The sequence below is a fragment of the Ailuropoda melanoleuca genome, chromosome 6 (assembly GCF_002007445.2).
Source record: "Ailuropoda melanoleuca isolate Jingjing chromosome 6, ASM200744v2, whole genome shotgun sequence".
Taxonomy (NCBI): domain Eukaryota; kingdom Metazoa; phylum Chordata; class Mammalia; order Carnivora; family Ursidae; genus Ailuropoda; species Ailuropoda melanoleuca.
The window spans coordinates 14,451,246-14,469,035 of NC_048223.1; the positions used below are offsets into that span (position 1 = coordinate 14,451,246).

Sequence of the window (17,790 nt, forward strand, 5' to 3'; positions counted from 1 at the left end):
TTACCAAGAACCAAAGGGACCTTCTTTTAAGGCAGCTTTTATAGTACCCTTCCTGTGTAATTATAGTTCTTATTATTTCAAGTGATAAAAATACAACTACTCATAAGCAAAGTAACCAGTTTTCTAAACATGTTTCCCTAAGCCTGTATAATTAAGAGAAATTCCATTTTTAAATATAGCAATCATTTTAGAATTTTAAAACAATTTCTTGACAGTAAACTTTCCCTTTTGAAGTTTTAAATAAATGTACATTTAGTCAAAGTAGATGTTTTCTAACTACTTTGTGAGTTTCTGGAAGAAATATTTTAAAAAGAAAATATGTCCCAAAGTGCAGTTACTCAGTATTTTGAAGTAGGTTACTCTTTGCTAGATGGTGGGCATATAAAGGTGAGCCTCAAATTTGTAATCTAACCATGGAATTTATGAGTGGAGATTTTGTTATAGTTATCTGTTTATTAAAATTGTCACTTTTATTCCTTAGGCAGTCACGTCAAACAGTACCTGATGTCAACACAGAGCCCTCCCAGAATGAGCAGATCATTTGGGATGACCCAACAGCCAGGGAGGAGAGAGCAAGGCTTGCCAGCAATCTGCAGTGGCCTAGTTGTCCCACACAGTATTCTGAGCTTCAGGGTGACATTAAAAAATTGGAGGATTCTCCTTCCCAGGAGCCTTTACATGATTCAGAAATTGCTGAACAGGGTAATGAGAAGAAATCTATCCATTTGTTTGCATTAAGTACATGTTGACTTCTTAAAAATAGATAAGCACATTGCCGTTCTCTGAATTAACACATGCAAACAAAAAACTTACTAGATATTTCTGATTTTACTTTAAATGTAAGAGAAAAATAATTATAAATTGAGGTAACTTATCAATAAAAGTGAAAAATATATTTTGGTTCTTAATTCAATTTGGAAATTGAGGATTGGGCAGTTTTTTCCAGACATAGTTTTCACTATTATTCTTCCTCTCATTCTCATCCTGTGTTTCATTTGTATCATTAATGTTTGTTTTCTTCCCATCTTATTTTCATCTCAGTCTTCTAAATTCCACCCAGCAGGTACCTACATTTGTTCTTTGGATTTGTATGTGTTCCTTTTTGAATTCTCCTAGTTTTTTCCCCTTGGGCTTTACCTTAAGGACAAAATGATTCCTGTCTTTCATCTTTGGTCATCTTTTCCCCCCATTTTCTCATATCACATGATTACGTCTCTGCACTAGGTAGATTTTCTCCAAGTGCAACATTGCTTTCATTGTACAAATTTGGGTTACATTTTACTGATGAAAGCTTGGTATTTAAAGAAAGATTTGGGAAAAGCCCACAGGTAACACCATCTGCCTTTTTAAAAAGCTATTTAATCGCATTTATTTATAAGCTTTAGAAATAGGCTGTTTCTTTTGCATGTGCTTTTTACATTCCAGAATTCGGTTTAATTTCATCTTGGCTAAGACAGATGAGAATATTTGCCTGAATTTGTTCTTAGTTGTATTTGGATAACATCACACTGAAGCATTTTATTGCCCTCAGCTGTCTGTGATCCTGGAAACATGTGTGGGACTGAAGTCCCAAAACACCCAATCTCTGAAGAACTGGAAACACCGGTAAAAGACAGCCACCTGATCCCTACACCTCAAGCCCCCAGTATTGCCTTCCCCCTAGCCAACCCACCAGTGGCTCCACACCCCAGAGAAAAGGTTAGTTTATCCTTAATATGATGATATACCTTTTCATACTGCTGTTAATGCTGCATTAAAAATTTGCTGATACCACTATCAAGAGTTCACAAATGTTGAAAACTGCATTGCTTTGCATCCTGTTATTTCTGTATTTGATAAGTCAAAAGACTAAAGATGTCACTTTAAAAACCATGTACCTGATTGATAACCTTTTTAATGTTAATTTTTGCTAAAATAAAACTCTTCCATTTCAGATTATAACAACAGAGGAAACACATGAAGACTTAAAAAAACAGTATATATTTCAGTTGTCATCTCTGAATCCTCAAGAACGTATTGACTATTGTCATCTGATTGAAAAACTAGGTACAAGTATTTTACTTAAGTCAAAAATGTAACCTTCCTTGGAAGTCAGTGAAGTCGGTATTTGTAAGGTGTACAAATTCAGAGAAAAAAGATGGGTGGGGCACTTGGCTGGCTCAGGTGGTAGAGCATGCAGTTCTTGATTTTGGAGTCATGAGTTTGAGCCCCATGTTGGATGTGAAACCTACTTAAATAAAGTAAAAAATGGGTAACTTGTTTTAGGCAGTATGTATTGACTCAGCATTAGAACTTTGATTTTATGTAGGTCTAAATCTGAAGTCATAGGATTTAAATATTTAAAGATTTAAATTGAAACCAACCATTAAGATGATTTAAGAATCTCTTGTGCTGCCTTGAGCTTTTGTTCACTGATGAAATCATTGAAATTATAGACTTAAAATAAAAACTTCATTTTCGTGAAGCTGAAGGTGTAGTAATACCCAGACAGGAGCTCCTTCTTATGTAACATTCTTACTCCATTATATCAGACTCTCCATCTGACAGCATTCTGGAAGCAGCATACTAGACAGGTAACCTGGTGCTCTAAGCAGTAGAGCGCCAATAGAAATTGTCCAGTAGAAAGATAGCAAAAGCTACATATGTAATTTTAAACTTAGTAGTTAGCCACTTTTAAAAAAGGAAAAAAAATCAAGTGAAATTAATAAAGCATATATTTTATTTAACTATACACAAAATATTGTATTCAACATGTATCAGTATAAAGTATCAATGAGATTTTACCCTGTTTTTCCTAAGTTTTTGAAATCTGAGGTATATTTTGCATTCTAGACACCTCACTTTGGCCTGGCTGTGCTTCAGGTGTTTGATAGCCATGAGTGGCTAGTGGCAGCTGTATCAGACAAAGCAGTTCTGCAGAGTTAGGGAGAGTATAGGAAGAGAACTCAATCTGACAGCTTCATACAGAGGAAACATTAAATAATGGCTGTTTTTGATGATGGCCCTGAGTCATCAAGAGAAGATTAAATGTTATTTAGTGCTGTCCTTTTAAGAATGTGGAAAACTAAGATAGATGTTTTTTTAAAAGATTTCTGTCAAATACAGTCATACAGTTGAGAAGCTATGTTTCTTGGAAACTGGACTCGTGTGGAACACTGTTCCCCGGTCACCCAATAAATTAGAGTTGTAAGTCAAAATTGTTCAGCTTTACCTTCCAGAACGGAAGAAGCTGCTTCATGAGTCTGTCTCCTGTATTTTGTCCCATCTTTGTAAACTATGGACGAGAGTAATATCAACTAGCAGAGAATTGTCTAGAAGAGGACAGAAGAGAGGCAGATGAGGCCAGATTGTGCTGGAATTGAGTCTGAGTAGAAAATTTTTGATACTAACCAATAAGTTAACTTCTAAAGTATAAATCAAAAATCAATCAAAGCCATGCTTTACATAAGTTTATGCCTTCTTTCCTCAAAGTCAGGCATTGTACAGCTGTATCTGAGAGGAGGGTTCAGCTTCCACCTGCTGCTTCATCTGTTTCCCTAGCGTGTGGGTTTTCCTCCCAGGCTTCTGTGTTGTTGGGCTGCTGACCTTATTTCCACTCACAAAAAATTTTCTTCTGCTTTTAGTCTATAGAAGCCCCTTTTTTACTTCCATCTCCTTGGTTACCCATATTCAGTGCTTGGAAATTGCAAAAGTAGTTGAGACTTAAAGAAATACACCAACAGGAGTATAAGGCCTCTATTTATATTGTTTCTTTTTATTATCTTAATTGTAGCAAACCAAGTGCAAACAGCACAGTTTGAATAAGGATTTTGTATTGAAATAGCAAAGAATTTTTGTTAATTATATTAGATCTGATAATGACATTAGGGCTGTATAAAGAAAATTACCATGTGTTTTAGAGATGCATACTGAATGGATGGGGTAGAGTAATGTGATGTGTAGAATTTACTTTAAAATAGGAAACCCAAAAGGGGATAGACTGAAATAAGGATGGCAAAATTTTGATAATTTTAGAATCAGTGTATAGGGTTTTGTTTTACTATTTTTCTATTTTAAATTAAGTATCAATTTTTCTCTACTTCAGGTGGATTAGTAATAGAGAAACAGTGCTTTGATCCCAATTGTACACACATTGTGGTGGGACATCCACTTCGAAATGAGAAGTATTTAGCCTCAGTGGCAGCTGGGAAATGGGTGCTTCATCGCTCCTACCTGGAAGCATGCCGGACTGCTGGACACTTCGTGCCGGTCTGTATTCAAATTAATATGAAAGATAGTTTTTCGTTAAAAGTAATTATCCTAATAATTGATTCCAGTATCTACACTGACTTTTCATATAATTGAAATAACCAAATATGACCAATTAGATTATGCCAATTTTATAAGGTCCACATTAACAAAGCAAAAAAATTTAGAGATCACAGACCCAGATTCTCAGTTTTGTTTAATTTTAATATGGGCTTTTTGTTCCCCCCTCTTTGGAATAACATTAGAAAATTTCAGGATTTCCTCACTGTAAGCTTTTATCTTTACTGCCAGCCTATTAAATATTAAATTGGGGACACCTGGGTGGCTCAGTCAGTTAAGCATCTGTTTTCAGTTCAGGTTCCTGGGATCAAGTCCCTCATCGGCCCCTCTCCCCTGCTCTTGCTAACGCTCTGACAAAATCTTTTTTAAAAATTAAGTCTGAAATATTTTGGCCCCTAACTAACCATCACAGTAATATCTATCATATAATTTTTGAAGTTTTTAATCAAGATCCCTTAGGGATCTGATTTCTATGGACAGGTAATCAAGCTGTTAACACGTACCTCCACTGAGAACATGTCCTTCTGTGAAGTTCATCTTAGAATAAATAGATGAAGCCCAATAATCTGTGTATTACCAATTACTAAGGTGTAGTTATCTGTATTTCTTAGAAATGTATGCAGTATTTTTCTGATTTTTAAATAAAAGCCAGATATACTTGACCCTCCTATGAAGCCAGATTAATGTACATTTCCTTCCTCTGTGCTCATAAACTGATGCTTATTTTGTGCTATTTATAACAATTGGATATATAGCTTTTAACTCTTACATGATTGTGGACTCCCTGAGGACATGTTGCAGGACCAGCTCCAAAGTTTGTTGTATTACTTGTCTAGGAAGAAGACTATGAATGGGGAAGTAGCTCAATACTCGATGTTTTGACTGGAATCAATGTACAGCAACGAAGACTAGCGCTTGCAGCAATGAGATGGAGGAAGAAACTCCAGCAAAGACAAGAATCGGGCATCGTTGAGGTATTAACATATAGAGAGATATGAACGGCATTCAGTATCATGACTATTATAGATTTTAAGAGAATGTGCTTATTAACAAAGTAAGAATAGTTGTCTTTTATGTCTTGGTTGATACACTTAGTCTGGACATTCTAAATTGGGCTTAATGTTAATTCCTAATTCTTATAATGATGATGGCTCTTTAAAAATATATGTGTAAATGGAGTGCCTCGGTGGCTCAGTCGGTTAGGCATCCAGTTTTTTATTTCAGCTCGGGTCGTGATCTCAGATCGGGTGATGAGACTGAGCCCCACCATCAGACTCCTCGCTCAGCCGGGAGTCTTCTGGAGATTCTCTCTCCCTCTCCCCCTCTTAAATACATAAATCTTTTTTTAAAAAAAGAAAAAAAATGGTAAAAATAATTTAAATATATGTGTGTGTAAAATGTGACCCACACTGTATCTCTTCCAAAGCCTCTTCAGCACCTACCTTCAGGGGTTCTTACATGGGGTCCACAGACTCTCCCAAAGGAGTTGTAGATCAGATTCAGGAAGGCTGTTTATATACTTCGGATGGGGTGGGGGAATACATCCTTATTTTTACTAACCTCCAGTTGAAAATATTTCCTTTTATCATGGAAGTCTAGGTAACAAATCACAACACTATTAATAGTACCTGTGATTTTACCCCAACAGAAATAAGATTGCTTTGCATTATAATTCCAAGTATCTTGAAATACTCCTTATATTCATCACTTTTTTTAATTGAAACATAGTTGATGCACTGTGTTACATTAGTTTCAGATGTGTAACAGATCTGACAACTATACATTATGCTCACAACTGTAGCTACCATCTGTCTTTTTTTTTTTTTTTTTTTTTAAGATTTTATTTATTCATCTGACAGAGAGACAGCCAGCGAGAGAGGGAACATAAGCAGGGGGAGTGAGAGAGGAAGAAGCAGGCTCCCAGCGGATGAGCCTGATGTGGGGCTCGATCCCAGGACTCCGGGATCATGCCCTGAGCCGAAGGCAGACGCCCAACGACTGAGCCACCCAGGCGCCCCCCTTCTATATTTACTACTATAAAATTATAATAGCTATCCAGCTACCACTGAGTCTGTTATTTAATTCATTACTACAGAAGCACATCTATTATGTCACAAATTTGTAAATATTTTGATTATTTTTAATTTTTTTTATGATCCTTTACACTGTTCAAACCAGTATTTTAAAACATTGTTCATATGGCACAGAAATTACATTTCAATAAAGGTGTTTCTTTAAAAGAGTTACTTAGAAAACAGGTCCATAGGTTTCATTGGACTGTCAGAGAGGCCCATGGCTCACAGAAAGGTTAGAAACCCAAGTTAAATAATCTTGTGTGTTGTATTCGGAGTTCTCTGCTGTGTCCAAGCCCTTATTAGCCTTAATTTCCTTCTTTTAGAGTAATTCCACTGGCTTTTGTTATTATTCCCTAGTGAAATATTTTATATTTCTGACTTGCAAACATTTTCAAGAGAAATATAATGGGGGCATCATCTAATCTAAGAAGTTGTGCATTAAGTTCTATCCTGGATTAAGTATAAGAAAAAATACAGGCCTAAACAAAAGTCAAGTAGCTTTGTTTTTATGTTAATCATTAAAACATTTTCCTTCTTCTTCAAGTATTCATTGATGGCCTACTGTGTGCCGAACACCATGGCTATGTGTTTCAGAGTATTCTGACCAGAGACAGTTACCGCTGTGGCAGATGTAAAGGTTATGATTATTTGTTGACGTAAAACTAAATTTACAGATTAGTAATGTATTGTTTGCATTTATTTCCCAAATAATTTCAACACTGATTATTTTTTTATTTGTAGGGGGCATTTAGTGGGTGGAAGGTTATCTTATATGTTGACCAATCCCGAGAAGCAGGATTCAAACGCCTTCTTCAGTCAGGAGGAGCAAAGGTTTGTATTGAGTCAACTTATAGAATTTTTTACGTGAATTATTTTCCAACCAAGATTGCTGTGATCAGTTCTTGATTTTCAGTACTTTGGGAGATGGCAGTCCTTAAGTACCGATTATACAGTTGAACTACTTTGGGACATTGTGATCCTTCTTGTTTCTTATTTTTTCTTTAGGTACTACCTGGTCATTCTGTGCCTTTATTTAAAGAAGCCACACATCTCTTTTCTGACTTCAATAAACTGAAACCAGATGACTCAGGAGTTAATATAGCAGAAGCTGCCGCCCAAAATGTGTACTGCTTGAAAACAGAGTACATTGCTGACTATCTGATGCAGGTTTGTGAGATTTCGTCCTTGATCTCCTCCTCACCAGAGACAGGCTTATATGATAGGGATGTACCTGCACAGCAAAACCCTTGGCTTGTTTATTAACAGACTGTTCGGTGCCAGTTCTCCTCTATACAATCCCTTTCAGTTTCATTCTATTCTTTATAATAATGAATATATATGTAAACATTTAACTTGGAGTTAAATGAGGCAGGTATAAAAATCTAGGTGCCTCTGAAAGCTTTAAAAGTGCCCTTTATAATGTTGGAATATTGCTGTTCACAAATAGCCCAAGTTTTGATTTGAATGGGCAAAGAAAAATCTTTGATGCCAGAACACCTAAAATGCCATCAGGAATCAGCAAGGTATGACAGATAATAGATGTCTTACTGCAAAGGATTTCAAACATAATGGAATAGAAATAAGAGGAAGCCAAAACTCAGCCTGCTGTGCAATTTTTGCTGTGTTTGGGAGTTGTTCAGGATATGTCGAAAGAATGGCTAAAGCATAAACATAAAACCTTTGTCATAAAGCAGTGGGATATACTGATTAGGAATTAATAAACCAATACTAGCTCCTAGAAACACCTAAATAACTTTTTAAAAAGCTCAAGTTTTTTTGTTCCCTGCCTTTCTCAAAGTTGTATTTTGTGTCAGGCACTAGATATCTGGAGGAGGGCAGTGGGGGTGTGGGCTGCTCTGTATTTCTACGTCTGAGCTCATCATTGCCTACCTCGCTCTCAGAAGTAGGTCAAAACAGAACATTTCTGTGGGGACAAAGCAGCAGACTAGGGAAGGGAGAGTAGTGACTTCACGTTCAAGTTCACTGTCAAGATAAGCCAAGTACAAGTAAGACTCTTGAGATAGGCCCACCCCAGTGTTCTGACCTCAGGTTTTTGTTTTGTTTTAAATATTTTATTCATTTATTTGAGAGAGAGAGAGAGTGCACACAAGCAGGGGGAGTGGCAGGCAGAGGGAGAAGCAGACTCCCCACTGAGCAGGGAGCCCGATGCAGGACTCGATCCCAGGACCCTGAGATCATGACCTGAGCCAAAGGCAGACGCTTAACCTACTGAGCCACCCAGGCATCCCTGACCTCAGGTTAAATGCAGGGGGTGGGGGGAGGATTAATTAAAAAGCTGGGTACAGTGGCCACAGGAATCTTAGTGATGACAGCTTTCAACATGTCCTTAGCCACACTGCTCCAGTCTGGATGGTCACCCTCTGCTTCTACACACTGCTGTCATCCCAGGATCTCCATTCACCATCCTTTCTTTTCTCTGTTGGATCTCCTGGTTCTGTATCCCATGACATCCTGATCTGCTCTCATTTTGTTGAAGGTCATCTTACAGTAACTTCTTGAGAAAGCACATGGGAGATAAACTGAGATTTTCTATGTGTGAAAATTATTTTTTCTGTACTTGGATTTCTCTTATCTTTTGGTTGGGCATCAAATTCTAGGTTGGAACCTGTTTTCTCCTTAGTCTTGTGATTGCTTATCTTCTTGCTTCAAGTATTGCTGTTGAGTAAAGCCATTTTGATTCATAATCTGTTATATATAACTGTAATCCAGTAGGAAGCTCTTTTTGTCCCTAGTTCTCGGAAATTTCAAAATAATAGGGTATCATGAGGGTCTCTTTTTATTATGCTGCACGTGGTTAGGCCTCTTCTGATCTGGTAACTTGTATCTTTCAGTTCTGGGAACTCTTGAATTATTTCAGTGATTTTTTTTCCCCCTCCAATTTCTGTTTTCTCTAGTACTTCTAGTATTTCTGCTACTTGTATATTGGATTTTCATATTTAACAACTATTTTTAATCTTCACTTTTTGAGATGTTCCCTCAGTTCAGTCTTCTTTTATCAGCTCTTCATTTTGCTATCATGTTTTTAATAATGAAGACCTTTTTTAGTGTTTCTGAATTTACATTTTAGTATTTTAATAACATCTTTTTTGCTTCATAGATGTATTACCTCCTACTGGATCTCAGAGGATTTACTGATTTTTTTTTTAAACTTATTTCTGTATATTCTCTATTCCTCTTTGTATGGGTCTTAATCTGATAACTTCCTCTAATATGGAAGATAAAGAGTAGAGGATAAAAAGCTGATTGGAAGTACTGAGCACACAGTTGGGTCTTGGCAGTTTTGGTCCGGATGCAAGAGTCTTGGTGGTCTAGTTGTTGGGGACTGTCTTCTGGGTTCATACTTGCCTGTACTTCTTGAATTGTTTCCATTTATCCAAAGAGGAGTCTTCCAGTCAGCCCGAAGGAGGAATCCGGCCACCTTTTTTTTTTAATTGAGATATAATGACATATGACATTAATTTCAGATGTTCAGCTTACAGTTGTATGTATTCATGACTATAAATGCAAAATTATCACTATACGTAATGACAGATTTTCTTTCTTGTGATAAGAACTCCCAAGATTGAGTCTCTTAGCAACTTTCAAATATACCATACAATATTAGCAACTGTAGTCACCAGGTTGTTTATTACATCCTTGGGGCTTATTTATTTTATAACTGGAATTTTGTACCTCTTGTTCACCCTTACCCATTTCCCCCAGACTCACTCTTGCATCTGGCAGCCCCCAGTCAGTTCTTTGTATCTGTATCTAACTACACCCACCTCCTTCCCTTCATTCTCTTCAACGTTTGGGGTTTTAGGGCTTTCTGTTTTGTTTTTTGTTTTATTTTTTTGTCGTTATTTTTTTAAGATTTTACTTATTTATTAGAGAGAGAGCACAAGCAGGGGGAGTGCAAGAGGAAGACAGAGAAGCAGGCTCTTTGCTGAGCTGCGGCACGCAATCCCCAGGATCCTGGGATCATGACCTGAGCCGAAGGCAGATGCTTAACTGACTGAGCCACCCAGGTGCCCCTGTTTTTTATTTTAGGTTCCACTTGTAAGTGAAATCATCTAGTATTTGTCTTTTTTTTTTCTGACTTATTTCACTTAGCATCATGCCATCAAGGTCCATCCATGTTGCTGCAGTTGACAGAGTTTCCTTGTCTGAAATGTTTTTATGGCTGATTAATCAATCCATTGCATGTGTGTGCATGTGAATTTTCTTTATCCATCTGTCGGTGGACACTCAGGTTTTCATACCTTGGCTTTTTAAATAATGCTGCAATGAACATAGGAGAGCAGATATCTTTTTGAATTAGTGTTATTTCTTTTGGTTAAATACATAGAAGTTGGAACTGTTGAATCATAAGGTAGCTTTTTTAAGATAGTACTTTTTAAATAATCCCTACACCCTACTTGGGGCTGGAACTCATAACCCTGAGATTCAGAGTCACATGCTCTACCTCCTGAGCATGTTGCCCCAAGGTAGTTCTATTTTTAATTTTTTAATTGAAGTATAATTAACATAGTGTTATTAGTTTCAGATGTGCAATATAATGATTCAACAATTCTGTACATTGCTCAGTACTCATCAAGCTAAGTGTACTCTTAAGGTAGTTATATTTTTAATTTCTTGAGGAAAAAAATAATGGCTGCATCAATTTACATTCCCACTAAAAGTACACAAGAGTTCTCTTTTTTCCACATCCTCATCAACACTTGTCTTTCTGATAACTATTCTAACGTGTTCGGTAATATCTCATTATGATTTTGATTTGCATTTCTTTGATGATTAGTGATGTTGAACTCCTTTTTGTATACGTGTTGACCTGTCTTTGGGAAAATGTCTATTCAGATCCGCTGCCCATTTTTTAATCAGATTGTTTGGGATATTAACCCCTATCAGATAGATGATCTGCAAATATTTTCTCCCTTAGGTTGCCTTTCTTTTTGCTGATGGTGTCCTTTCCTATGCATGAGCTTTTTAGTTTGATGTCTCCCCACATGTTAATTTTTGCTTGTGTTGCCTTTCCTTTTGGTGTGAAATCCAAAAAATTTTTACCAAGACCAATGTCAAGGAGCTCATGATGTATGTTTCCTTTTAGTTCTATAGTTTCATGTCTTAGGTCTTTCATCCAAATCTTTAATCCATTTTGAGTTTTTTTTGTGAGTATGGTGTAAGACAGTGGTCCTGTTTCAGTCTTTTTGCATGTAGCTGTCTAGTTTTTCCAACACCATTTATTGAAGAAACTGTCCTTTTCCTATTGTATGTCCTTGGTGCCTTTGTAATTGATCATGTATGCCTGGACTTATTTCTGGGTTTTCTGTTCTGTTGATCTGTGTATCTGTGTGCTAGTACCATACTGTTTGGTTATCCTAGCTTTGTAATATAGTTTAAAATCAGGGAGCATGATTCCTCAAGCTTTATTCTCCTTTCTCAAGATTGCTTTGGCTATTTGGAGTCTTTGTGATTCCATACAAATTTTAGGATTGTTTTTTCTATAAAAAATGCCATTGGAATTTTGATAGGGATTGCACTGAATTTGTAAATTGCTTTGGGTAGTGTGGACATTTTAATAGTGCTAATTCTTCCAGTCCGTGAGCATGGAATATCTTTCCATTTATTTGTCATCTTCAGTTTCTTTGCTCAGTGTCATCTAGTTTTCAGTGTACAAGTCTTTTATCTCCTTGATTAAATTTGTCCCTAGATATTTTTATTCTTGATGCAATTGTAAATGGAATTTTCCTTTATATTTGAAAGGGCCATCTTTTAAAAAGGTTACTATTAGGTCTTGCTTTTTTATTATTTAGAATGTTTACTCCATCATGTAATTATTGATATGATTGGATTGAGAGTTTTTTGCAGTTTGTTTTCCATTTGTCTTTGTTCCTGTGTTCTTCCCTTCTTGCCTTTTTGGTTGGAGTGGGGTGTGTTTTGCTTTGTAGATTACAATATACTTAACTTTTCATAGTCTAGCTAGAATGATACTGTGCCACTTCACATAGAATGTAGAAATCTTGCAGTCATATAGATTCCTTTACTTCCCCTATCCTTTCAACCAGGGGCCAATAAACTGTAGCCCACAGGCCAAACCCTGTCCACTGCGATGTTATAAAGTTTTACTGGAACACAGCTCCATTCACTCATTTACATGTTCTCTCTTCTGCTTTTGTACGACAACAGCTGGGCAGAGTAGTTCCAACAGGCTCTGTCCCACACAGCCTGAAATAGTTAATGTCTGGTCCTTCAACGTAAAAGCAGGGGCCAGCAAACTTTCTGTAGACTTGTCATATATTTTCCATCCGTCTCTTACATTTCTACAGAACAGTGTTCTGCCTTAAAGCAAAACTTGCTTAAATACAAAAAATGTATTTAGAGGAAATTAAAAGGAAGAATATAGTCTTAAATTTATCCTAACTGGTATCAGTTTTCCTTCAGCCCAAAAAACTTTGTAGTACAAGTCTGATGGGACCAATTCTAATTTTGAGAGTGTCTATTTTACCTTTATGCTTGAAGGATCTTTCTGTAGGGCATAGGATTTGGGGTTGATAGTGTTTTTTCTTCCACTGAAGACTCCACTTTCTCTGCTGGCCGCCATTGTTTCTGAGAAGTCATCAGTGGTAAGTTGAATTCCTCTCCCGTATGCAGTGTGGTGTCTTTTTTTTTTTTCTGGCTGTTTCATCTTTGATTTTCACCATTTTTGATATTTCCAGGTGTGGTTTCTTTATATTAATCCCACTTGGTATCTGCAGAGCTTCTTCAGTCTGTAAACACCCCCGTTCATCTAATTTGAGAAATTTTGACCATCACTTCTGGTCCATTCTTGCCTATGTGGGAATTTAATCACTCTTACCTTTTGATATTGTCCCTCAGGCCATGTTTACTTTGCAGTCATTTTTCTGTGTTTTTCTGATTAATTCCTATTTATCTGCCTCCAACTTCACTGATTTTTTCCTATTTCCATTCTACTCAAGCCTATATTCCATGAGATTTTTTAATTTAGATATTAAATTTTTTTATGTCTAGAGTCTCTGGTTCTTTTTTATAGTTTTTCTGCTTTTTCATTTCACTCATTTCAAGGATGAGAGCTGCGTTAGTAGCACTGTCTGCTATTTCCAACATCTGGGTCATGAGCAAGATGTGCTGCTTTTATTTTGAGGTAATTGTAACTTTCCATGCAATTGTAAGAAATAATATGGTTTCCCCCAGTGGATAACATCTTGCAAAAATATAGTACAATATTGCAGCCAGGATATTGACCTGATGCAACCCACGCTTATTCCGATTTCCCCACTTCTTCACGTGTCTGCCACCACAGTCAAGATACAGAACACTCTGTCACTACGGCAGTCCTTCATTTTGCCTTTTCTTAACTACACCCACCTCCTTCCCTTCATTCTCTCCTCCCAGCGGTCTCTTACACCTGGCAACCCCTAATCTGTTGTCAGTTTCTTTAAATCTTGAATCAATATAGTGTAATCTTTTCGAATTGGCTTCTTTTTTTAAGCAGATTTCTCTTGAGAATCATCAGGTGTTTGCCTGTATCAGTAATTTTATTACTTTTTATTGCTGAACAGTTCAGATATACTACAGTTTAACCATTAACCTATTGAAGGACGTCTGGGTTGTTTCTACTTTGGGGCTGTTGTGAGTAAAGTTGCTTTGAGCATTTTTTGCACATGTTTTGTGTGAAAATAAGGTTTCATTGCACTGGGATAATTTCCTAAGAGTGTGTTTCCAGAGTGGTCCTATTTTACATTCCTACCAATGTTGTAAGCGGTCCAGTTTTTCTGTTTCCTCATTGGCATTTGTCACTTTATTTTAGCCATTTCAGTTGGTATGTAGTAATCTCTCATTGTGGTGTTAATTTGCAGTTCCGTAATGGCTAGTCAGGAGTGAACTCCTTTGGTGTGCTTTATAAATTTCATATGAGGTGTGAGGGTTTCATAGAAGGTATGAAGTTTAGGTCACAAAAAATTTGTCTGAGAATGTCCAGTTGCTCCACCATAGAAGAACTATCCTCCACTGAGTTGCTTTTGCCCCTTTGTCAAAATTCAGTTGGGCATATGTTGGGGGTCTATTGATCTAGGTCTTTCCCTCTGCAATAGCATCTTTCTTATTATATACGTAGTAAGCCCTGATATTAGGTACCGATTCCTCCTTACTCTTCTTTTTCAACATCGTTTTAGCTTTTCTAGGGCCTATACCTTTTATGTAATTTTTTAAATAAGCTTATTTATATGCCTTTGAAAACATCTTGCTACAATTTTGTTAGGAATCACATTAAGCCTACAGGTCAGTTTGAGTGAGTCGACATCTTCACTATGTTCAGTCTTTCAGTCCATGAACACAGCATATCTATTTAGGTCATCTTATTTCTTTCATGAACATTTTGTAATGTATATCTTTTTTGGGTTTTGGATTCTGATTGTTTTTTCTTGAGAATGGGTCACGTTCTTCAGATGTGGAGTAATTTTGTGTGCGTCTAAGTTGTAAAAACTAGATTCTATTACGTTCCTCAGGAGAATGCCATTCTATTTGCTTCACAGGCCCCTTCTGCAGTGAGTGGGGCCTCAGATCTTTAGCCTTACCTTGAGCCTCCTCTGCGCATCCCTGGTGGAAGGGCAAAGATTTGGGCAGAGTTCGTAACCGAGTTTGGGCCTCCCCACCTCAGTTTCCAGTGACTGTGGTTTCAGGCCGTGTTTTCTGTTGCGGCTTAGCCAGCCCGCATGGTACAGACTTCTTAGCACAGAAACAAAAAAGTGAAGAGAAATTCACTCCCTGCCCACTGTCAACCCCTCTGGTATTTGCCTGATCTCATTTCCTCTCCAGTGTCTTGTGGTAGTTGCTTTTAATATATTTGGGTCAGAGTTGTCCAGGGAAGAATTGAATCAAAAGGCACTTGTCCAGTATTTTATGGTGATTCATTTTCATGTTAGCCAGTCTGCCATCTTGCTAGAAAATTAAGTTTCATCACACTTATAGGGGCGCCTGGGTGACACAGCGGTTAAGCGTCTGCCTTTGGCTCAGGGCATGATCCCGGCGTTGTGGGATTGAGCCCCACATCAGGCTCCTCCGCTATGAGCCTGCTTCTTCCTCTCCCACTCCCCCTGCTTGTGTTCCCTCTCTCGCTGGCTGTCTCTCTCTCTGTTAAATAAATAAATAAAATCTTTAAAAAAAAGTTTTATCACACTTATAATAAGGAGGGAAAGGTCATTTTCGGTTGGAATATGGTTGTGAGGAAGAGAATTGCAAGGGTTTTGGAGGCAGTGTATGAATTTTGGCTTTGCCACCTGCTAGTTATATGATGTTATTTCACCTTTTTTTAATCTTATCTGTAAAATGAGGGGGGAAACCCCTACCTCACATGTTTAAAGATTAAATAAGATTTTTAAAAATCGACACTAAGTATAAGGTGTCACTTGTTAATCATACTTTACAAATGAAACCATTATCAAGATCTGAGCTGGCCCCCTTCCACCTGAGCTATAAATTTATTTTTCTGATAAAAGGTGAGATGTTGTCACACAGGTTCTGTTCCCTAAATGTGATAAGTGCTAAGTAGCATACCTTAAAAGACAGATTTTAAATGTTTTGGTTAAAAAGCACAGTCAAGGGGCGCCTGGGTGGCACAGCGGTTAATGTCTGCCTTCAGCTCAGGGGTGATCCTGGCGTTATGGGATCGAGCCCCACATCAGGCTCCTCTGCTATGAGCCTGCTTCTTCCTCTCCCACTCCCCCTGCTTGTGTTCCCTCTCTCACTGGCTGTCTCTGTCTCTGTCAAATAAATAAATAAAATCTTTAAAAAAAATAAAAAATAATAAAAAGCACAGTCAAGGAAAAAAAAATCAACAGTGTTTTTTCCCCTTTAATAGGAATCCCCTCCTCGAGTAGAAAATTACTGTCTACCAGAAGCGATTTCATTTCTTCCAAATAATAAGGAACCTGGGCCTGGATTATCACAGAAGAGGAAAGCTCCTACAGAGAAAAATAAAATGAAACGACCTAGAGTAAACTAATCGCGTTTACTCTTTAGTCACCAAACATTAGTATTTTAAAGCCTGAATGTTACAGTCCTGGATTTGCAAAGTAATTTAAAGATGACAAGTGTCTGAAGAATTATTCAGCTTCAGAATGTAAAGATGACTTTGCTTGTAGTTTTTAACACCTGAAATTTTAATCACTGAAATATTGTTTTACCTGAAATAACAAAACACAAATCCTCAGCTAGCTTGTCATTAAACAACATTGAAGTGTGTAAGAGGCTGTTTATTTATTTTCTTGTAAATATCTGAGGCTGTATCTTAGTGGAAGTTTTAGTAAGATGACGGATTTTACCTTAAAATGCCTGCTTTAATTTGTAACAATAAGGAAGTTGTCAATTGGGGTTTATTCATGTTTTCCCTGATTCTTCTCACCCCTTTCCCTCTTTTTAACAGGAGCCTGAGTACAAGGTTTAATGAGGAACTGAGGCTTTAAACTTAAGTACGTGTGAGTGTATATATGTATATGCATGTCTGTACAGATCTCCATGATGTTTGCCAAGTTTGGGCGCTAAAACTTGGAAAATAAAGACAAAGAATAAAAGTGTCTCAAATTAGTTCAGATAAGTTTTTAAATGCAAAGCATTCTGGTGTCCATTCTCTTGTTTAAGCAATACATGATTTGTAAAATTTAGCTTAAAAAGCAAATTGCTGGGGCGCCTGGGTGGCGCAGGTCCTTGAGCATCTCTGACTCGTGGTTTCGGCTCCGGTTATGGGATCAAGTCCCAAGTGGGGCTCAGTTCAGAGTCTGCCTGGATTCCCTCTCCCTCTACCCCCTGTCCCTAAAATAAAGAACTCTTTGAAAAAAAAATGGCTAGTTATATTTCTGATGGTTACTTTTGTAGGATATTATATTACTGGATTAAAAAACCCTTTTACGAACTACAAAATTGCATTAGCCTTTATTAATCTAAACCTAAACACCAAATGCTACATGTGTTATCACAGTCCTCTGAATGTAAAGCTACCTCATTTTGCTGAAAGGAGGAACCAGAACCATGATTTTGATGTAAATGCTCCCATTTCATAATGATTGATTGTTTGAAGGGTGCTTAAATGGTGAAGGGTCGAAGTTCTTAACCTGGACACAAAACCCTTCAAGTTTTTATGAGATCTTCCTCTGAATGGAGGGAAATAGTAGTGGGGGTTATCCTGGCCCTTAAAGTGTTTGGCTTTGAACTAAATTCACAGCTCAGGACGAAAATTCCTACACAGCCAAATAGCATGGTCATGTAACCAGGCCCCTCCCCAAACAAAAACCACCTGACCTGGTTTTACTGGGGCCATTTGTGTGAGAGGTGTCTCTTCGCTGGCAGCTTGCAGTAAGTTTCCCTGAATTTCACCCCTTAAATTCTTTGAAAT

At 37.3% G+C, this 17,790-nt stretch overlaps 1 protein-coding gene across 9 annotated transcripts in view; it reads left to right on the plus strand.

The window, feature by feature from the left end:
• Nucleotides 1-17,239, plus strand: part of TOPBP1 (DNA topoisomerase II binding protein 1) — a 67,123-nt gene extending 49,884 nt beyond the window's left edge. For 5 of the 9 annotated variants that reach the window (XM_034661982.1, XM_034661981.1, XM_034661984.1 and 2 more), the window contains 9 exons: nucleotides 482-702; nucleotides 1,532-1,698; nucleotides 1,935-2,046; nucleotides 4,085-4,248; nucleotides 5,145-5,282; nucleotides 7,125-7,214; nucleotides 7,389-7,550; nucleotides 12,959-13,006; nucleotides 16,261-17,239. In XM_034661982.1, coding sequence (XP_034517873.1) covers nucleotides 482-702; nucleotides 1,532-1,698; nucleotides 1,935-2,046; nucleotides 4,085-4,248; nucleotides 5,145-5,282; nucleotides 7,125-7,214; nucleotides 7,389-7,550; nucleotides 12,959-13,006; nucleotides 16,261-16,404 — 1,246 coding nt within the window. In that variant the 3' untranslated portion in view covers nucleotides 16,405-17,239. Of the gene's footprint in view, nucleotides 1-481; nucleotides 703-1,531; nucleotides 1,699-1,934; nucleotides 2,047-4,084; nucleotides 4,249-5,144; nucleotides 5,283-6,927; nucleotides 7,021-7,124; nucleotides 7,215-7,388; nucleotides 7,551-12,958; nucleotides 13,007-13,466; nucleotides 13,560-16,260 lie in introns of those variants that run through there. The other 4 variants (XM_011230833.3, XM_019804688.2, XM_034661983.1 and 1 more) reach the window with 3 other exon arrangements.
• Nucleotides 17,240-17,790: the final 551 nt, after the last annotated feature.